Source organism: Buteo buteo, chromosome 12 (genome assembly GCF_964188355.1).
Source record: "Buteo buteo chromosome 12, bButBut1.hap1.1, whole genome shotgun sequence".
Classification (NCBI taxonomy): domain Eukaryota; kingdom Metazoa; phylum Chordata; class Aves; order Accipitriformes; family Accipitridae; genus Buteo; species Buteo buteo.
In genome coordinates, this window is record NC_134182.1 from 28,813,164 (window position 1) to 28,835,663 (window position 22,500).

At 42.5% G+C, this 22,500-nt stretch overlaps 2 protein-coding genes across 6 annotated transcripts in view; one reads left to right on the forward strand and one right to left on the reverse strand.

The window, feature by feature from the left end:
• Positions 1 to 5,513, forward strand: part of AKT3 (AKT serine/threonine kinase 3) — a 160,118-nt gene extending 154,605 nt beyond the window's left edge. For all 3 annotated transcript variants that reach the window (XM_075043181.1, XM_075043179.1, XM_075043182.1), the window contains exon 14: positions 1,814 to 5,513. In XM_075043181.1, coding sequence (XP_074899282.1) covers positions 1,814 to 1,899 — 86 coding nt within the window. In that variant the 3' untranslated portion in view covers positions 1,900 to 5,513. The remainder of the gene's footprint in view (positions 1 to 1,813) is intronic.
• A 2,745-nt stretch (positions 5,514 to 8,258) lies between these two features.
• Positions 8,259 to 22,500, reverse strand: part of SDCCAG8 (SHH signaling and ciliogenesis regulator SDCCAG8) — a 116,573-nt gene continuing 102,331 nt past the window's right edge. For 2 of the 3 annotated variants that reach the window (XM_075043176.1, XM_075043178.1), the window contains 3 exons: positions 15,382 to 15,508; positions 13,373 to 13,454; positions 8,259 to 8,600 (listed from right to left, as the gene is read on the reverse strand). In XM_075043176.1, the coding sequence (XP_074899277.1) occupies positions 13,389 to 13,454; positions 15,382 to 15,508 (193 nt within the window). In that variant the 3' untranslated portion in view covers positions 8,259 to 8,600; positions 13,373 to 13,388. The remainder of the gene's footprint in view (positions 8,601 to 13,372; positions 13,455 to 15,381; positions 15,509 to 22,500) is intronic. The other variant, XM_075043177.1, reaches the window with a different exon arrangement.

Sequence of the window (22,500 nt, forward strand, 5' to 3'; positions counted from 1 at the left end):
TTTTCTGTTGGTGTATAGATCTGAAGTATTTTCTGGATTTTGCATTTTTAGTGTTTGAACACAGTCATTTAAGTGATTTTAAGTCTTCCTGCTGTGATAAAAATAACCCTTTCTTCTCCCACCTATCCTGATAAGAATTTGTTCGTATTTGTAATTTGAACAAATTTTGCTAAAATTTGGATTAACTTGGAGTCTGTTGATTCAATATCATAAAGTCCTCATCTCTTGAAACTCCACATATGCAATGAGAATGGCGATTTATCCATTGAAGGTTGAAGCAATACAAAATATGCGTATGCTACCAAGACTTCAGCCTTAAATGTATTGAATCCAGAGCAGGTGATCCGTACCAATGCAGGGAAACGACCTACCTACCTAAAGTACCTATCTTGGCCTGTGGTAATGGTCTGGCTGCTGCAGCATGAAACTTAGCACGGGCTGCAACCCCACCCCAATCATAAGAATAATGAAATGGGGGGTGATGAAAGGTGAATTTTCTCTTGTGCTGGGTAGATCTGGAAAACTGCTGCCATTTTTAGTGAACTGCAGTGGTTCAAGGACCATGTGGGGTTTCCCTTTTCTGGGTATTGCAACAGGAAATGATTTTTAATTATTTTTCTTCTAAAATCTACAAGTAATTGTATTATCTACAATATGGTATCACCTCCGTCTGATGTGGTTATGCAAAAAGGGGTTAAAATATGTTTTAGGGATAGAGGATTGGTAACTGTGTATCAGAAAGTTACTGCTGAACTAAAGATCTTTTATAGTTATAGACATAATTTTCATAATATTTAGGCCAGTTATTTAGATATCGAAGTTTTACAAATCACGCTAAGTGAATATTGAAACTATATCTTGTATCTACAGTAATCAAACTGATAGCAAAACAAACAAGCTCTGTACGTTAACCTAATTTAAACTGACTGCGTAAAAGGGAGATTGTATTTGAAGTTACAGAACTGAGAGGCACTGTTGAAGTCAAGCAGCCTAATCATAGCAATTGCTCAAACCTGCATTAACTCTAGTTTTTATATGTAGAATATATGAAGATACAAGAGATACATACTTTGGAAAGGTTGCATATAAATACATCGTTAGAATAACAGTTTCAATACAAGTCTTTAAGGATAAGCACTGTTAAAAAATCAATGTGAGAATGTAGATCCAAATTCTCAGAGTTAGGCAACATCTGGTGCCTGGTTTCCATTGGCACTGCAGGAATTATGTAAATAAAAATATTTATGAATTTGGCTTAGTCCGTGTTTCCTCTGATCTCAGTAAATACTGTAAAAATAAATTGTTGACTAAAAAATAATATGTAAGAATTGAAACACATAGAACCTGCATGAATTGTTCATTTTGTAGCTGTTTTTCCTTTTAACTCCCTTCAGAATGGAGGAATATTTAAATATATCTACAGTAGGATTATAATTTTCTGAACTCGGCTTACAAAACAATGACAACTGGCTGCTTAAATCAGCAATTGGCTTCTGTGCTACCAGAAGCGAGATGTGCTGGCACATTTTGATTAGCCTAGAACAGGTATTGATGACTGAAGTTCTCAGGTGATAGTCATAATCAATCAAACAAACAAACCACCCTGCCCTGAAATAAATGGTGATTTATTGAAAGGATATCCTTTCAGTGAGCATCATTCTACTGTATAAGAATAAGCTTACATGACTGAAATCTTACTTTAACTTGAGCCTTTAACTTCAGCATTGAATCCTGAAAGATGTACTGTGTCTGAGGTGAATAATAAAATTTTGTTGCAAATATAATGACATTTTGAACTTCTCCCTTAATACAGATGACGAGGATGGTATGGACTGCATGGACAATGAGAGACGGCCGCATTTCCCCCAGTTTTCCTACTCTGCAAGTGGACGAGAATAACTTTTTTGTTCTGCTGCTTCACTGTCATCTTAGGTTTATCACTGAAAATGATTCCTGAACATCACCACCAGTACTAGATACTATTTAAGATAGCAGGGGCACTTTCAGAGACCATTCCAAATTGAACAAGTTTCTTTCCCAAACCTACCTAAAATCCATTTTGGTTTTGCATGAAATATGAGATTTTTCTCTACTACGCTCTCCTGCTGTTGCTGCTGCCCACAGTCTCAGTATAATAGCAACATCAAGAAGTTACTAACAGTTTCTTTGAAGGTAGATGACTTGACTTCAGCATTGTACACTTTGTGCACAAGTAGTCATCTATTTTTCCTCACAGTGGAGGCTAAACAAAAAACGTGTTGGTCCAGCTTATCTTCTTCCAGAAGATGAATCAAAATTGTAATTAGTCTAAAAAGACTAGTCTATAACATTTTCTTGCATCTGTTTGTGCTGGTTAGAACAAGGAAACATAGGGGTGGTGATGTACATATGCAAGGTTTTTGTTAGGCATATCATTACTTGAAGCAGGTCTCTGTCATTAACATCTGGCTGGAATTTGTTTGGGAAACGTTTGAGAGAAGGACTTAAACTGTTGATATATATAAATATATATATATATTATTTTTTAATTACTGTTGGATACTACAGAAGAAGCAGAAGGGCTGGGCTCACCCAGCCTGCCACTTAGAACTTCCAGGTTCATGTGCAATCATGGAGAATCGAACATTATACATGCAAGAAATGAAGGCATAAAAGCAGCAGTTGAAGTTGTTTAAGGGGTCTTATAATTTGCACCAGATAACATCTTTCTCATGCTTTTCTTTTTCTTTCATGATATACATCACCTCTGATGGCTGAAGAATGTAGACAGGCATAATGGTATTGCTTTTCACCAAAATGTGTGCACCAAGGTAAACAGGTGTTTGCCTTACTTGTTTTTATTTTGAGTTTGTGAATTAGCTTTTTCTCCAGGTGTTTAACTCTGAATATTCTTTTTCTTTTTTTTTTTTTTTTTTTTTTTTTTGGTTATACTGCAGTAGTATTTATTTTTAGAGATAAGGATTGTATGTGTCATGTTTGCAAATGCTGCTACATCTTGGATAGAACAGGCTTATAGCAGTTAATTTTGTAATATATGGAAGGACTGTACAAGCTGAAGGGAATAATGCACTTTTCTCCCATGTGGAAATTTTAACAAGGCTCTGAAATTGTACATACTGCTTAGAATCAGATTTTTGTGAATGAAATACTGTCTTTTAATTGTTTGGCAGTGGAGGTGAGGAATTCCAACTTCATGTGCCAAAGGGTTAAAAACAGACAGACAAAACCCCTACATCTTGTGCTCCATTGAGGATAAATGTAATGTAAGAGCCTGACAGCACAATAGAAAATTTCTGTTCTATATGAAGGAATTGCATTTGAACAACAAGACCATATTGATTACAAGAAAAGCACTTTATTTTAATAATTAAAATAGTAAATTTCTGGGATCAGCCATTCTCAAGGAAGGTTTGCCCTCAACCAAAAGAGTCCCGAAACCCAGCATGTTACCTTGGTACCCGATTGACTGAATTTAAAACATCACGAGAAACGCTCCACTGATAGGAGGATGTCTTTCCATTTCCAAAGGTCTGTATCTAACAGAACATGTGCATAAACTTTAGCTCTGATCTTCAGCAATGATAATCTTAATAATAAACCCTTTGGTGCTAGGAGTTGGGACATGACGCCGTGCAGCGATAGCATGCACGTGCCCTTGCTAACGACATCTGAAAACCCTGACTCCACAGGATTATCATTTGAAGTATCTCTGTGTTCGGATCTTGTTAGCTCCCACGAAGACTGTGATATCGCAGAGTATTATTACTGGTTGCGTTGTGTGAATGAGTAGATGAGTCTGAAAGGAGAGATGTTCCTAAGCAGATGCCTTAGCCTCTTGATGTGGAAGGTTGAGTGCCCTAGCATGAAGCCCACTGCTGGCAGTGCATGTGCTGGGACGGTCAAGGGGTAGATGGGCATTTTTAGCAAGGCAGCTAAAGACACAGACTAATTTAGACAATTTTTCATGTTTTGTGTTTTATCTTCAGTAGTGGATGGATAATCAGTCAGCAATGTATCATGATGTATATTCTAACTACATAGGATCTCATTCTGTCACCTTGTAACACTAAACATGTGTAGAGATTATCCCTCTGCAGAGAGAGAGGAGGACAGCAAATGCGTTGCAGGTCTGTTCTGCACCGGTGGTGTGGAGGTGTCTACACTGACACAGTGAGTGAGTGACTGAAGTAACCGACGGGCATTAATTAGTTCTCTGCAAAGGCCTCGTACTTACAGACTAAAACTACGGTGATTCAAAATCTGTGTTATATGCCTGTGTGTTTTTCCCCCTGTGTTTTCAGCTTGTAATAGCAATAAGTTTCTTGACACAGGGCACCTCTAGCTAATGACCAACTGGCACCGTGCCTCTGGCCAGCCGTTCCTCGTGTGCAGAAGAAACCCTGTGGTTAGCTCACCATTGCGTAGCTAGTTAGAATGCGGTTTGCAGTAAATATCTGTCAGTGAATTATTTTAAAACCTTTTAAGACTTCACTTTGCATTGTATTGTCTGCCTTCCAAAACATTCATTGATCAAATTTATGCTAGAGAGAGAGTCAGAGGCCACTTTGTGCCGCCCGGGGTTGGGGGATTCTCTCTCTTACCAGTGTTAGAAACGGATGAAAGACAAATGGGCGAGCGGTGCTGAGAGAAACTTCTGAAGCTCTTCTTTTGCTGTTCGCAGTTGTGGTTGGATTTGGACAGGAGGTGGTGGCTGGTTACCTTGGCGAGCCTTTCGAGCACAGTACATTTCAGACTTTGACTCCAGCTTGTACTGACTTCCATGATGTACAGTATGCCCTCTTGTACTGCAGCCATCTCGGAGGAAATAGGTCATTTCTGTTAGGATTTTGGCAGTTTTGCACACAGCTTCGCTTTCCACACTAATCCATCTCCCAGTACATTCCTGTTGCTTAAAGAACATTTATTCCAGTATTGTTTTATGTTTTTTTCCATCTTTACTTGCGGCTTCTTAAAGCTGACTGTTCTTGCAGGGGCCATGTGCTTCTCCTAGAGTACAAAAGTAAGGTCTTTCCTTACTAACTGCAGGGTCTATATATTACACCTCAATGTACACACTTTGCTGCTACTGTTTGTACTGTCTACAGTAGAATTTCCTTATCTTGCTCCTGGTAGTGCATTACAGGCAAGCATGAAATGTAAAGTATTTATTTAAATAAAAACCTCTAAATTGGTAATTGAATTACCTCCCTGTAGCTTTAGAGTTTGTGACATTTCTTGACCTTGCTAGTTCTTTCATTAGATCCATGCAAGATCTAGTCATATGGTTAAGGATATTAAGCAGACACAACTATGAACCCAAGAAACCGTATTACTGTTGGTCATACTTAAACTGTTTATTTCCTTAAGTATATGACCCACAAGGATGTGAAATAACTACAAGAAACTGTTTTTGTACACTGTACATCCTTAGTATTTTTACACGTATATGATAGGGATGCACATTATTTTCCTTCGTACAGACAGCTTAAATAAAGCACTATGTCAATCTGCTACTTCTGTGTTTTTTAATGCTAATTTGTTCTGGAGGTTTGTAAATATATATATATATATATGTTCAAGCTTGCCACAAAGGACGTATTTTTTTATATCTGCACATTACTATTAAATATCTTAGAGGATAAAATTCCTAAGTTGTTCTGTGTCAGAGAAAGAAAAACGGAAATGAGAAGGCTATATTGCAGATTACAAAAGATTTCTCGAGTTTTGGGTTAAATATTTACTTCATATTTTAAAGTAATTTTATATAGGTTAGATGTTTCAATCCTGAAATGCACAAAGAATTTACTTAATTTCTTCTTACAAGAAAATGTACATCGTTATTTTTTTATCACTGTATATATAATGATCTGTGCATGTTTAGTTACAAGTTTTATTTGCTGTGAAGTCCGAGTGATAACTGTAACTCACTGTGACGTATTTCAAATACTGGGTGATCAGTTTCAGCTTGTAAATTATTAAGTTACAGTATTGTCAAAAAAAAAAGTTTTTATGACTGAGCGAGATGTATCTGTGCTTTGGACCAAGGCTATTCCATACAGGTGGTTCATGTTAACTCTACGAGGTGTATGTCACTTGCAACAGTAAATTTGGGTTATGCTTTTCAAGTAATGATTACACAGGGCTGTGTTCCTGTCAGAACACCCACGATTTAAGGGATTTGTCATCTAATGAAAGTCAGAGCCTCATATCCCATAGCTAGGTAATGTGTTAGGGTAAGGAGAGGAAGGAATGGGAAGGTGGGATTTGCAGGGCGCCTCACAGTGGGACTCTTTGAAGCCCGCAAGCTGGTCCAGGGCTGTTGGAACCAGCCGCTCAGGAGGGCTGAGTGTCCCTAAAGCAGTCGGTCATCTGCGTTTTAGCTCAGATCTCAGACATGCATCCTTCCCTGGGGTTGAGGTGCTTCATCCAGGTCTCAGGTTTTTTGTTGGTTTTTTTTTTTCCTTCTCTTTTTTCTCCCCCACCTTGCAATAGGAAAGAGCGTGAGAGAGCCAGCTGTTCGTTAGTTCAGAGATACTAGGAGAGGAGAGACCAGGACTGGGCTGCAGCAGCAGCAGGACTGTCTGGTCAGGCCGCGTCCCACGTCGTGAGATCACCCTCTGGCAGCGGACATGGGATTTCCTGGATTTGATCGCCTGGTCTGACGCGTGTAAACTTTGTAAAACCAAGTGTTTTGTGCCTAAGTAGAAGCAGGGCCAGGGGGAGGGGAACATCAGACAGGTAGACCTGGTGCTCTCTGTGCTTAATGAGTAATGAATTGCTACAAAGCAGAGTAGCTGCTGCGGAACCGGATTCCTTCTAGACTCCTGGCAACATAATGAATTGAGCCTACACCTGGGATGAGTATGAAACCTCCTTCCAGCTGGGTCTACTCGCAGCCCAGGATGCTTCCTTGAAATCAGCCAGGTCTGTGCAGGCGGGTGGCCAGCAGCTGTGCTCTGCGCGCAGCCACCAGAAGCCACGTGGTAGGTGAGGCAGGTCCAGAAAGGTTGAGGGTCCAGCTGTGCCTCGGGCCGGGGCAGGGCAGCTCCAGGATCTCAGTGAAGCCAAAGTGTTGGGGCTAGGTGCCCAAGTTCCTGTGCACGCGTAGCCTATGGGTGCTTTCTCCTATTTCAACACAGATTTATGCTGTGGAATAATAAAAAATAAATTTTTAAAAAAAAGTTTGCATATTGCTACATTGATAAATGTATATTCTTACTTGTGTTACCATCTATAAAGTAGTGACACTTAAAAAATTGTCAGCTTGATTACTGTGGAAAACCCAGAGTTCAACTAGAGAGGACTTTTCATCAGGCTTTCTTGTCCCTAAAGACCTGAGGCCATTTTAAGCATGTTTATTGTCATACTGGTGAAGCAGTTCAGGGAGGCAATCAGATGTGTTTGGCAGTTTAATATGGCAGGAAATTGAAATAGGGAGGAGAAACCACTTTGATGTTAGGGCTGTACCACTAATAATTTTTAAAATACAAGGGAAGGAAAGATTGTGTCCCACAGCAAATGGTAACTTATTGCATCTGTTGTTACTCCTAGTTTTGTTACATTTTATGTGTTCATGCTGGCTGAGGTCGCTTTATTAATGGGCAACTCCTTTGCACTGGTTTTCACCTTTACTAGTGCATTCTACAGCTACACTGAAGATAATAGATGTAGAAACTTTTTTCTTAAGTATGTATGTACTTAGTTTATCCTGCACTAGTTAGCAAAAGATTCAGAAAAATTCTTTCTGAAACAGTCTGGTATTTGGAAAGTAACTTTTAAAAACACAAGTGCGCGGTTAACCAGAAAAAAACCCTCCCCATGTATCCTCCAAATGTTTTCAGTTCAAGAATTTGAAGCCAAGTTCAGCTGGTGCCCATCCCTGAGGCTGCTAAATATTTGCTGGTGGAACAGTCTAGCATCACCACTTCAGTGGTGAGAGCCAGGCACCTCACTTCAAGGCTAATCTGTACTAAAGGTTCCTTTCTCTTAAAGGCTGTATCCAAACTTGCCTCATGGAAATTCTTCCACTTTCTCAACCATTCTTGGGCTTTTCTGATGGATAAGTAGTTATTGGGACTCCCACTTCTGTATAAAAAATGACAAATACCTTTTAAAAAGAAAGCTCCCAGGTAGATTCTGGTAATGAGGTTATAAAGAGGAGCGCAGTGTGCTTGTGCAGGACTTAGAAACAGCCCCCCTTCTCCCTCCTCCCCATGCACATGCTCTCCCTTGAATTCAGAAGGACAGAACAAGAAAAGTAAGAATCCAATTAAGTTTATTGGTATTTCAGTCTGTAAATAAGACATCTATGTTCAATTATAAAAATAGATAAAAACAGTATATAAAAAATTGTACAAATTATGGATTAAGTCCACACTATGTAATAGCTGTTAGAACTGCCTTGCAAGCCTAGTCTTTTCAGAAAAATCTCAGCTGTCTTCCTAGGAAGTTTGGTAGGCTGGAAAGGATTCAAAATATTTGTGATTCTGTAGTTAAAAAGAAATAGAAACCAACTGAAATTAGCCAGCAAGTGTGCCTGCTTTCTGCAGAGGTGTCTTCGGGTGAGCCTCAGACAAGGTTCAGCCAGGTGCAGAGCAGACCTGAAAGATAAAAGAGACGGGTGTGTTAAGAAGTAAGTAAGTACGTAGTCTGTATTGCGTTGCTTGTGTTTCTTATTTGTGTCACGTCAGCCTGTGGACGAGTTCTTAGAAGTACAGAAATGGTTAAGACTGTGGTAATGCAATGTAAACAAGCGCTGTTTCAAAGCCTGCGCTTCCTGCAGGCCTGCTGTCCTCACCTCTTTCTAAGATCAGAAGTCTAACATGTAGCAAGAACAAGAGCTATTTGATTTCTGAAAAACAGGATCTCCATGAGCTTTAGACATGGCTCATGTTTAGCAGTAAATAACTGAGCTCTTGTTTTGGGGCACGTCTGTGATCCTGCCCCTTCTCCTTTCCAGGAAGGAGGCAGCAGGTTTGTGCCAGAGAGTGTTTACTGTGAATTGTACAGCATGTGTGTGGGGTGGGCAGCTGCAGCAAAACGGGAAGCTGGGGACTGGGTGCTGGTAGGAAACCTCTGGTGGGAAGGCTAATTTGCAGTTTCGAAGCTCTTGCATAGCTATTGTTTGTGCTTCCTCAGTAGCACTTCAGGACTGAATTCAGAGTGAGACATCAAACTCTATTGGAGCTGGGGAAGCCACCTTAGAGTTAAGCCACTGGAGTTCTAAAATTTGGATTTAAGAGATGTAAATGACCTCAAATAAAAATAAACTTTCTACTTTGGCTGGTTTTGCATTAGAAGACTAAAGGGTTTTGCTTCCACACACACCCCTCCCCGCCCTTAGTTGGTAAGGCAATTAGGGCTGAGTTACAAAAGGAGAATTTATGAAGCTGCAGTTCATTAAAGAATTAATTAAAAACAATAACATGGTACTTTTTCCCCCAAAATACATGCACCAGCACCAACTGCTACAGTTGTGCCTGCAACCAGTGCAAGGAAAAATGAACTACGGCCACAGAAAGCCTTGGGGCTTAAATTCCATGTTAGTGACAGCCAGAGGAAACCTACTCCATGGCGCCGTAACCCCTGGCATTATGGCCAGCATTTGAGCACTGGCAGAAGATTAAAAAGGCAAAAAGCTGCCCAAACACTCACCTCCTGAAGAAGGCTCCTGGCAATTGTTGCTGTTGTGGGTGTCTTACAACATCCCCAACCAGCCCCTGCCTCTGCCAGGCAGCTGCCCTTGCTGGCCCTGTTGACAGCCTGGCAGGCTCGCTCACTCACTGCTCTCCCTCCTCACTACAAAAGTGAGGTAGAGACACCCCCCCCCCCCCCCCCCTCCTTTTTAGGCACCCCTTTTCAGACAGTAGCATTTCGTACCACCAAACTTCAAAACGTTTCTACCCTGGAAATGTCATACTGCCATATATGCATCTAACTCAAAAGCTGTTGTCCTCCTCTTCTTGTCACCTACAGCCACAAAAAAGGTCTCATTAGCCCTGCCTGTATGCACGTAAACCAGTCAGATGATACCAATACTTCCACCCCAAAGCCTTGGGGTGCCTACATGTCTTTCATCACCAGTTACCCAGTGCTAATGCTTTGCAAGATGCTGAACCTCAGCTTGATTGACAAAGCAAGCATTGCTCCACCTGACCGCAGCCTGGCCTCACCTGCTTTAAAAAGAAAGCACAAATACTGGCAGAGTCTCAGTGTACCCCGCTATCCAACAGCCTGGATGCTAAAGCAGTTCGCTGACTAAAGGGACACAAATCTGTCACTCGTAATGTCCCAGTAACTGGCAGCTGGTCACTGGATAGTGAGGGGCAGGGGCCTTTCCCATCTTCAAGTCTCTCCTCCTCCCAGCAGTACTTTGGAATTCAGTGAGCAGACCTCTGCAGCACGGACTGCCCAGGTTCCTCCCGACACTCCCTCCTCCCCTCAGTGGCATCTGTTTTAACTGGTGGTTGGGTATTCTTAGGTGCAAGGGTTGGAAGTTTTTGTAAGAGCAGAACCATGGATATCTAAATGGCTTAATTGCTGTTAACTATACTCATAACAGAGAGCAGAAGAGCCACGAGCTTCCTGTCTGGTTAGAAAGCACTTGGGTTGCTTAGGTGCCTCAGTCCTCATTTGCGCAGCTGCAAAACCCGCGGTGGAGCTCTCGGGAGGGCCAAGCTTAGATCCTGAGCTGCTCCCCAGCTTTGCCCACTGGCCAGACACCACACAGGAGGTACGGGCCTCCTACAGCTGCAGATTCACAAACTCGTAAGAGCTAAATACTAGATGATGCAGCACTTAAGTGTCATGTCAAGACATCAAGCTGAGGTCTACCTGTATCCATCCACTTCTGTCATAACTCTCATCGTCTCTGACTAAACTCCATCCAAGGAATAATGAAGACTTCCCTTTCACCTGCTTAAAAAACCAAACCAAACCAAAAAACCCACCCCAAAACAACTACCAACCCCTGCCTGTGGAACGTCATCAGCTGCTACAAACACCTGGCAGAGGCACTATTTTTGTGCATTAAGACTATGCTAAAAAAAAAAAAAAAAAGGCAAAAAAAAAGCTCTCTCCCCAATAACCTACAGTCTTCAGGTCTCCTGAAGAACCGTTGAGGGCTGTGTAAGGATCAGCCTGAATCACTTCTGACATCAGAGATGGACGAGCTACTTGTTTTCTGGACATAAAGCTCCCCTTCTGTAACATATAATGAAAAAAAAAAAAAGCAAACGGGGCACTTGGGAGCACGTCAAGGACTCCATTAGCTGCTGGGACCTCACTGAAAATTCATGCTGATGTAAGAAAACCCCACTGCTCAGGAACAGCTGTAATTCTGACAGTACCTCCCACTGAGCGACTAGAGGGGCGAGGGTGGGAATATAGTCATGGGTGAGTATATTTCAACTGCTATTTGAAAGAAAGTCGGTTTGTTCACAGACATGCTCACTGTGAAAAAGACATCTGTAATGAGGGAAGAGATGGTTTTAGTGGCTCAGCCATACGGAGAGCACAGGGAGAGCACGGGTTCCTGCCAGGGAGGGGCTGGCTTGCAGGAAGAGATCTTCAGGGGGGAAGGCAGAGCAGCAGCGTACGACAACGACAGCCCTAGCTGGAGTTAATCCCCAAGGTCGGAATCCTGCCAGTCTGCACTCTCGCTGGCTCAGCTGGCTGGCAACCCCTTCGGCAGCCGGGGTCTGCGAGGGGATTAGCAACCCGGACAAACACTTATTTCTGTCACACACTGATGGACAGCAAGGCAGATCCTGCAAGTGAGGAGCAACCCAGCTTTCAGAAACATACTCATACTGGGCGGGCAGGGCTGAGGTCTCCAGTAATCTCAGTTTAGGTGTTTGCTTGCTATACTATGCTGATTTGTATTTAGTAGTTATATAGGAGGGGAGGCTAAATATCTCTTGCTCTCCTGACTTGGAGCAAGTTGCAATGTAAGAGAGACTTTCAATGGTAGAAACTCAAAACTTGAATCTTCAGAAAACTTTCAAAACGAGAGGTGTAAATCCCATAATTAAACTTTTGATTACCTTTACGTGGACCTGAATAAGTTATGCTCAACACCATTACCAAATATTAGTGCCATCTATTAAATACAGAGCCCATGCTGTAAGGTCAGGCCACATTATCATACTGGTCCTTTTTACCTCTCCGAAAGTGAAAATTACAGTGTGAGCATCTTCATCATGTTGTAGGCAGGTAGTTACCCTGAAATAATACTGAGCTTCTTTCAGTAACAGGAGATTTAACATTATTATTTTAAAAGCATGTAATTCACTGCCGAGAATGAGAAAGATGTTTTGAAAACTGTGGTATTTGTCTTGGTTACTCCTTCAACAAGGATGTTAAAAGCCTTTAACTCATGTTGCCTGTAAGGGAATTCAGCATGTAGCAGAATCAGGTATTTCTTTTATGATGACTTTTTTTCAATTCACTTTAAAACACAAAATTTTCCTTACAGTGTCAAATGAGTTTTCCATGAAAAACAGACTCTCAACACACCACAATGTAGCTGGATTTAAAGACATCTCTTATTCCCCACCCCCCCCTTTCTTCCTTCCTTCCTTCCTCCCCCCCATACAGCAAACACTACCACTAGAAATAAAAATTGCAGTGGAAGCAACCTGAGCTTTAAAACCAAATCCTATGAAGGTTATACATTTGTCAGTGGTTTTGGTTTTTTTTTCTCTAGGTCAGCTAGATTAAAACAAATGACGCAATTTTAAAATCTGTGACTTTTAAATTAAAGTTAACCACCCCAAAAGTAACTCTTACAAGGCAATAGGAACAGCTATAACTATGTAGCAGTGCTGTAACTGCAACAGCACTGCTCCAAATACAGTTATTTATATAATGTTTCATTCAACATGACACTAGGTTTTATGATCTATTACAGAATAAATTGTAGCCTTTCGGAAGAAATAGAGAGGATTCTGCTTCCTCAGAAGGAAAATACTACCGGAAGTGACAAAACTAACCAATTCCAAATCAAAAGGCAAACACCCAGTGATAAGCCAGACCAAAAAGTGCCTATGGTAAAATCTGAGTTCTTCTAGAAGTTCCCACCTTCCTAAGAATTGTCCCCCTTTCCCTCCAATTTAAATCTTTTAAGATTTGTTTTTTTTAATTCTGTCACATAAACCTGTCTTTGCTGTGGAGTGCTTGTCCTAAATTTTTAAGTGCTTAAAAAAAACAAACACAAAAAGCTCCAACAATTTCAAACCCAAAAATGTTTCAAACACTTCTCTCTTTTGTCTTGAAGTGTTTGCCAGATTCAGCCCACATCTGCAAATAGTTTTAGTCCTCCTTTCCTCTCCTTCCCCTCTCTCTATATATAGGATATAGAAAAAATACCTACTTCTGCTCATTTCTCTTTATCCATCCAGGTTTTTACTTGATTCCATCTGTGTCCTGTTTGAGATCTGCATCCCATTTTTTTCCTGAAATATGCAACTGCAGTTACTAGTGGCTTATGTTCCAAGATACAATAGCACATTTAGGTTAGTGTATTTTACATCATTTTTAAAAGATGAGGTATGATTGACTTCTCCCCCCTCCCCCCAAAGATTATAAAGGAGAACTCTTGAACAATACAGTAAAATGTGGAATATGATGTCACTTTCACCTTTGATCACAGTGATTCTGCAATTGATTTTTAAAAAAATTTCTTTCTACACTAACTACATATATCTTTCTGTAGTTAAAATCTCCCATTTATGGTGAACTGTTCTTTAGTTTTCTTAAACCAATTGTCTGATATTCCAGGCAGCTCTTTTGGGCTGAATTCCAATTCCCAGAGAACCCCCATTGCTTTAAATAGCTGCAAATAGATTTTTAGGACTCATTTTGTAATGATTTTTTTATATCATTCTTCTCTTCTGAGTGTTTTCATGTTAAAAAGTATCCTCTGGAGCACAATTAACTTGTAGTGAACATAAAGAAGGAAGCTTTTGCCAGTCAAGTCCTGATAGAAGTATAATATCTGAATGATTTTTTCCTCTTTTGTATGATTTTTGTACTTCTGCCCAACTTAATAAAAGCACACTCACTTCCGGATAAAATAGATTATCAATAACAAACTCCCTGTGGACCATGTAAAGTCTGTTCACATTACCAAGAGTGCTTCCTTTAAAACAGAAATGTTAATTTTCTTTTCTGAACCATCACCTTCTTAAACTACCTTATAGAGAGAACAGTATGATTGCCCTGAACTCTGCCAGTAGTTACTACATGCTGATAACCTTACACTATCTTGAGCTACCAAGTTTGTCTACTACAACAGGAAATCCTGTAAAACCAAACACACTGACATGATTAAAGGCATAACGAAGTATGGATTTTATTCTCCTAGGTTAAACGGTTACTAAATTCTACAGCTAAAAAGCCTATGGAAAATAGTATGATTTAAATATTTTAAAGTTCTAAGATGATTCATGTTCTGTTTACTGCTAGGTGTGCTACTGGACTAAATTTCCTACACTGAATGTCTTGTTACCTTGTTAACAGAACTCCAGTTATCCTGGGCAAACTCACTAGTTTGCAAGTTAGGAAACATCATGCTGTGGTTGAAATAGTTCATTTACTTAGTCACAAAACAAGGGTTTGATTATTTGATAGTTTTACTGAAAATCTCATTCTGTGCTTGTCAGTTCTCCCTCTTCTTTTTCTGAAGCAAGTAAAAGAAAGACAAAGAAAAAACCAAACCATGCAGCCCTCTCCCAAAGCACTGACTGAAGAACAGTGGCCAAAAACCCCAGCAACAACAGCCCACGGGAAGCCACAGCTTCCTGGAGACCACTGGAACCAAGAGTCAGTCCTGCTAGAGACGCAGTGCAGTGATTAGTGCTCAGGCAGACTGATTCCACGTTCACCGTCTCACACTTGGGTGACTGGAAGGAGCAGCAGGAAAGATAAATGACTTTTAAAAATCGGGGGGGGGGGGAATCATGAAGTGGTAGGGGGATTTAAGTCTGACAAATGTCAGCAAAAAGCTCAAAGAAATTATCAACATCAAGCTACTATTCAAACGTTAATGCTGTTAAAGAACAGATTTCCCTTTTCTCTGAAAAAGGAACACAAAATCTTCTGATAAGAAAGCTAGAAGCTGTCACCAAGAATAACTTCTGCTGGTTTATTGTTTCTTCAAAACACTTCCGTCATTTAGTTTAGGTTTAAGTGAGACGGGTCCAGCTACCAGTCTCGATTTCCAATTGCATAGATTTTTATTTTATTTTTTTCAGAAAGTAATGCCTCATTTAAAACAACAGCAGCAACAAAATCCAACTGCTGAAATAAGACTGCTGACAGATTTCTCTGCTAAAGCTGCAGAATATTCCCCTCAGACTTTCTTTTCTTTTGGCACAGTACCTGTGTTCGCAGAAACTGCACCTCTTCTGTAAGCAGCTGCTTCTCTTTGAAGAGCTGATTCTGTTTGTTGAGCAACTCCACTAACTGCTGGGCAGTGGCCTGGCAGTGCTTGTCAAGCTGCTGTAACCTGGAAAAAAAATAGATAAAAGGGTTGCAGAGCATCTGAAGTTGGAGTTCATGGTAGAAGCTTTGATGTTTGCACTGGCAGGTGCAGCTCCCAGAAGACAGAGCTCAGTCTGGTGGTTAGGCTGAGACTAAAGTATTACTCCTAGGATGGGCATTCAATATGTTTTATCTTCACACTTTAAACAAGCACTTTTAAAGGTTTGCACTTCCAATTTAGAAGCCTTATCACAACATGACAGCAAATTTGCTTTGCCATTAAGTGACATCACTAAAAACTGCAGGACTGCATCCTGATACCTGTAGGTAACTAAGCAAGCTGCACACTCTGTAGCTGCTTCAATAACCATCTTCCTGAAACACACGCACTAGCCCAGATTATAAATCCAAATACCCCAACCCCCTGACAAACTGGACCTGAAGTGACAAAAACTTTTGTTTTCTGTCCACTGCTCTTTGCAACCTGGTCAATGTTCAAAACTTGTTACAGAACGCAACACTTATTTCAAGTGAGCTTAGTGTTAATTAAGCATGTCAGTGTAGATCCTTTAATAGTGTAACAGGGATTCCTGGGGAAGGATGTTAAGAGTCCATCACTCCAAAGGGCCTCCTCATTGGTGGCTGCAAAACAGAGGGAACAAGCTGGCAGGTATCAGAAGGAGCACACAGAGGCCTTTTGCTTACACTTGAAAAACAAGTGTCTGAGTTGGGACAACACTGCTATCGACAGGGCAACCGCACCTTTATTTCTTTAATTGCAAAAGCCGGTATGGCTTGTTACGTCCCTAGTGACTGTTTATTACTCCTGCCATGAAAAAATTAAAAAGTCTGCTTGGGACCTGTAGCATGGGATGTAAACACAAAGAAGCTGGAAATTGTGTTTTTACATTAAATGCATTTCACTCTTTAAATAGAAATGTCTTTAATTAGAGGTCCTTTCACATATCTTAGAAGCTTCTTGTCTTTAAATAACAGTACTCTAGAGAAAAACCTACACATCTAAACACTATGCACTTAGGGAGCATGAACCGACTCTGTTTTTGTCAAGGTTAGTTCTGGATCTAAACTTTGCACTTGCTTTTGTAAACTATTTCTTGCTCAACATATTGAAATACAGCTTCAGCTGAACAAGGTTTTTAGGTTGTATCTCTTATACAGGCTGTGTTATTAATGGAATTAGTTATACGCTTACAATAAGGCATGTGATTTTTCTGAATCTTTCTACTTTCAGCTCCATGTGGTAGTTTTGACTTGTACAGCTGTCATAACTCAGCTAAGCTAATCACTCTGAATATCGACATTCTTAATCAGGATTGTTCAAACAACTGCATTAGTAAACACCCCCAAATTTCTTGATAAAAAGCTAGGAAAATCTAGCTGAAACAAGATTGCCAAAATCTAGGTCAAACCCAGTATTTACTGATCTGTATCTGCCAGCCAACTTCCTTGAAATCAAACTGCAGCAATCAAGTAGCAAACACTGAACGCCCATATTTCATAGCGTCCTGTTACCCCGCTAATGTTTCCTTGCAAAAGGGATTTGAGGAGGTGCAGGACCATCTCCTGGGGACCAGAACAAACCTAGATGCAGCTAGCTGCAAACAGCGACAGCTGGTTGTAAACATCCAATGAAGCAAACAAAACTTCTGCTTTGATAGCACAGGATGGTCTACTGAATACACACTGGGACGCTCTCTGTCTGACTGCAATTACCTTCCAAACTATACCGTGTTGGTACAGGAGCTGTTTATGCTTCATTTCTTTACTAAAGGTGATATCGGGGGCATTGAACTTCAAAAAAGCAAAGCAGAACTCCCCCCCCCAAAAACCCCACCCTTGTACTGTTCTTTGTTTTGTTTTTAAAGATAGTAGCTTTTCTACAAGCATCTTGCTGCCGGGGAGTGCAGAACAACGGTGGTGGTTGCTGGAGGCAACGTCGTAGTTTCAGACTGGAGAGCTGAGTTCTGCTCACTACTTTGCCATTGATTTCCTTTAACTTGAGGAGGATATGTGACCTTACTGCGCTGCTTCATCTGTCATAAAGACATCTTCCAGTCCTTTATTTCTAGAATACTTATTACTTTATAGCAGTACTGGTAGGGAGGTGTAACTGGGAAGTGCTGTCTTCGGACAGCCAAGGGAAGAACTCCAGTGCTGCCCTACCTATTTAAAGCCTGAGGCTATGAAATCCTCCTCACGCACTAGAGCCAGACTCAACAACTACCAACTACAGTCTGGATTCAGGCCCTTAGAACTGAAGTTTCTGCCTATTTCTACATTCAATTAATAATTTCCCCATTCTGCTAGTTTTTTGGCCTGTTTTAAGAACAACCATACGGTCTTTGAGAGACCCTCTTGCACAAAATTATTATAGCTGGCAGCTAACGACATAAGTAAGTACATAACCTCCTCGACCCACATCTCTGCAGCAACATGATGAGCGTTGCCCATCACTGTGGTAGGGCCCGTTCCAGCTGGAAGAGCAAACACTGCTGATGCAGCTCCGAGGAGAGGCCCTTCCCAGGCGTGCCTCTCCTCTCGCAGGGAGAAGGATCCAGCTGAAGAGCCACCACTTCAGTGCGAGGAACTTCCTCCAGTTCTGGCACCCAGAGAGGAGTCATTTCCAGCTCATGTGAAATTTGCATCAAAACAACACTTTCTACTAGGTACTTCCAGGCAGCCCGTGCAAATTTCAAAAACATTACTGGATACAAGCCTTAGCATGCTCTATTGTAAAGCTCTGTATCCTTTCAGATCATGCAAAGCGTGATTCGGATAAACTGCTGTCAACAGAAAAGTCTTTAATTGTGGCAATACTACTCAATTATGCTTTTCTGTTTTGTAACTTCACCACCCACCGTGTTACATTTAGACTGTCCCCTTGAGCAGAGGGAGAAAGATGACACAGGCACTGAGCTGGGTTTGACTAGCAGGCCACAACTTCACTTTTGTCATCTGTATCTCTCTCCAGTGCTCGAGTATAGGGTTAATAACATTCCTTTCTACAATTCTGGGCCATGATGGATAAAAGAGGGAATAGTTCTAGTCAGTGCAGATCTCAGTCTGTGAATTCCCTAATTCTGTCTACCAGTCTGCTCTCCCAAAACTGCTGCCAAGCTGGCCCTTGGTCCGCACACTGGGACTACCAGCCTGCTCTGGTGCATTTAGCTCCCGAGGACAGGCTCTGGGCCCTCTCACAGTATCTGCTATTACGTGTGACATGTGCAGCACAGCCACACATTCCCATATGCATTGTATCTGGCCTGCCTGCTGATCTCGTAAATGATTCAAGATGAGAAATGAACAGCTCCACCCACATTCTCTGTACCTCCCATATGTTACAACTGCACATCGATGCCTGCCATCATTTTTACAACTGGGTGACAGAACCTTCTGCGCATTTTGCTAATACGAGTGAGTGAGGCTGCATGGTCGCCACGTTCACTTTGGCAACACCACCTACCAGGCAAACATGTACTGCGTCCTGAGCATCTGAGTGACCACTGTATCCTTGCCCTCCATTCCAAATGAGATCATTTTTTCCACCAAAGTGGCAAGATCTGTCCAGCTGGGATGTTGGGTGGCTGCTCCAACTTGGCCTGGGAGTGCTGAAGGACAGGAGCTGAGTCCATGCTCTGTCATGTTACTTCAAGGCACAAGGTGAAGACACGTAACTCTTGAACCACGTTACGTTCGGACTACTTACAGGACAACCTGGCACTAAGGAATAAGCTCCCATTTAGTAGTAATAATAATACCCCACAAATAATTTTCCATTAACCACTAAAGCAAAATTCCCATTTCTACATGGAGGCAGGAAAGAAGCAGCTTCACGTGACAAGTGGTTCCACAGAGGAAGAACGAGATTGAGGCATCCCAAGATGTGATGAATGCTTCAAGGTAAACGTTTTGCTCTGATTCTCAGTACTTGGAGCTCATATGCAGCTTTATGTTAGAAGGACTCCAAGCTACCTTGCTACTTTGTGCAGCTACAACCTGCAGAAGACTACATCTCTCACTCCGTACAGCAGTAAAATTTGGATCGGAAACTAGGCTATGCTGTAGCCTGCCCAGAAAGGAAATGGAAAAGGATAGATAGGTTTTGTTCCATTTCGACAGCTACGGGTAGACAACCACTGCAAGACCCTGCAGAAACTATGTGAAACATCAAACCTAAAGCAGAGCTTTGGCACCAAGGCTGAATTCCACCCAGCAGAATAACCTTCCGTTGCATCCAACACCACAAGGCTGGACTGGCGCCCACCGTGTTACATTTAGAGTGTCCCCTTGTCTGCGGCCTACAGACAAACCCCAAAGCTTCCTTCCTTTCTAGAAAGACACGCTGCTAATGCAGGGGCACCCACAAGGCTCCTGCTGCAAGCTCCCTGCCCTGCGGGACGCACAGGTCCATTAATCCGCAGGCAACTGCGAGCAGCGAAGGGAAAAGCTGATACAACCTGTCAGCCCTCCTCTGGGTTTTCAGGTTGATTTGAAAGAAATTAATATGCAAGGATCTGTGGGCAGCGTCCATCCACCCAGCAGCGGGAATCAGTCCTTGACATGGCAGAGGCATTAAAAGATTATTTACTCTTTCAGTACAGCCAGGTTCCTGATGTAAAACGTTTCCACTCTACTCGGCGGAGCTGAATTTGCTGAAATGGCGCGACTGGATTGCAGCGACCCGCAGCAGCTAAATCACCAAATCCAATAACCGTGCCGCATTTACTGGCACACATCTTAATTAGGTTTTAATACAAGTAATCCGATAACTACTCCTGGCCAGCCAGAGCAGAGCTGTCAGCGCCGAAAGGGCTGTCATCGAGCGGGCGGCCCGTCCGGTCCGGCGCGCTGCTCTGCGCTGCGCTGCTGCGGCGGCCGCCCCCCCGCTGGCCCCAGCGACCCCCCACCTGCCGGCTGCCGCGGCGACGGAGCGCGGCCCCTCCTGCCGGGCTCCCCGCGGCAAGGCCCGGGCCACCGGGGGGTCCGCCGGCGAGGGAGCGCCAGGGCGGGCGCGGCTGCTGCTGCCCCCGAAACCCGGGAGGAGGCGAACGCGCTGCCGCGCAGCAAACCGCCTTCAGAGGAACGCTCCCCTGGAACCCCCGTTTCCTACGGTTGCTCCCGCATCGCTCTTTTTCCTGCCGGCGGGCGCGGCGATCGGAGGCTGCTGCTGGTCTGGTCACAAGGCGGAAAATCGAGGGCGACGCTGCAGACCCCCGCCAGGCCGCGGGGACGCAGCCGGAGGGGACTCTGCCCCAAGGCGGAGGCAGCGCCACGTTTGGTAACCGGTAACCGGCCATTTGCAAGTCTCGGATGTTTGCGACGCGCTCAATTTTAAAAGCAAACGCAGGTTTAAGAACAAGCTCGTTACAAAAAGAGGGAGCAAGCCAGTTAGAAAGGAAAGCAAAACCCAGCAACCTTTCCCTCAGCAAGCTTCTACCTGCTTTTATCATTTTTTTCAGGACATCCTACAAATTCGCCCTCGTGAGAGGAAGCGTTTAAGTTGTGGTACTTAACGGACAGTTGTATTACAACCCATTAAAGGACGTTCAGTTTGTGTACTCAACTAGCCGAGAGTTAGGAAATGCCAGGGCGAAGGTTTTCTGTGCGACTCCTTCACGCCTCCATTGCCGCTCCCCTCGCCGAGCTCTTCCCGAGGCAATTGCTCACCACGACCCTGCTGAGCGGTTCCAGCCCAAACCACAGTTCTTGGCAAGCCTAATGAAATCACAAAGACTTTCGGCAGCACCTTAAAACAAAGAAGCATCACACAACCTTAAATACAAACCCTGGCGATCACAGCTAGCTCCTGACACAGATAGAGCAGGCACCACCTCAGGTAACGTCCTGCTATATACAAATTAATGATCGGGCTTGCTTTGCCCATGTGAAGGTCTTGGAAAGCCAGACTTGCTGCCAGGCAAAGACTTAAGTTGTGCGGCTGGTGCTTACTGGTGAGCTTGTTTCTGCAGCCACAACTGCCCCAGCTGCTGTCACTCCCCACCCCGCTTGCAGGGACGGCAGCACGGGTCGCCTCTGCTTTCCACCTCAACTCTGCTACTTTTCTGTCTCCCCTTTTCGTAGCAGAAGTGATGTTGCCTTATTTGCTAAGGCAGAAAAAAATATATTCACCACTTCTTTATATCTTGAATCGGCTCTGTAGACAACTAGGACATTTAAACCAGTAGTAAAATTAGTTTTCGTATGAGCAACCTGCATCTTCACTGTGGTTTGCAGCATCGACAAATTCACACAGTAAATTTTGACGTAACTAAATAAGAGTCTATAAATTTGGAAATGCAGACAAAGAGGAAATTACTCACCAAAGCTTCACACTAGTGTCCTAAATTGCTATTTACTTAAAATCTTGAGCCACAGATAAGGACCCTGAGACAACCTTGAGTGATGAGCATTTCAGAGAAGTCCCCATAAGCTCCCAAAATAAAGGGAACATCTATACTACCCATCCTTTAACTGAACTCCATTCTCCCTTGTAGCTTCAAAAGCAAACCTCTATGATCCACCTTTCCTATGTTAATGAAAGATAAAAAAGCATAAGAGAAAAAAAAAACCACAAAAAAGAAAAGAAAAAAGAAAAAAAAAAGCCTAAGCAAGTAGGAGCTAAGGACAGTGAATGAGCCTCCTTACCTCTGTCACACTGCACTGGAAGTCCTGAATTCTAATAGGACACAGGGAGACAAGTTAGGGCACATTAAACAAGTTTCTGTGGCATTTCCCACCCTCTGAAATCCCTACCAAAATTCTGTTGCCACATGAAAGGCCCAGATTATCATTCGTTCAGGCAGAGGAAGAGTGCAATCTATACCACTTCTAGCTTAGTAAGGTAAGCACTTGCCTGCACAACAGGCAGAACAAAGTCATCCAACTTATGTTAACAGATGGTAACTAGAGGTTAATATCCCTTGCACAGTTTGGAATTGGATACCAAAGAAGAAAATGCCCACATTTCACCATGAAACCCTTGACCCAGGTGGTTCT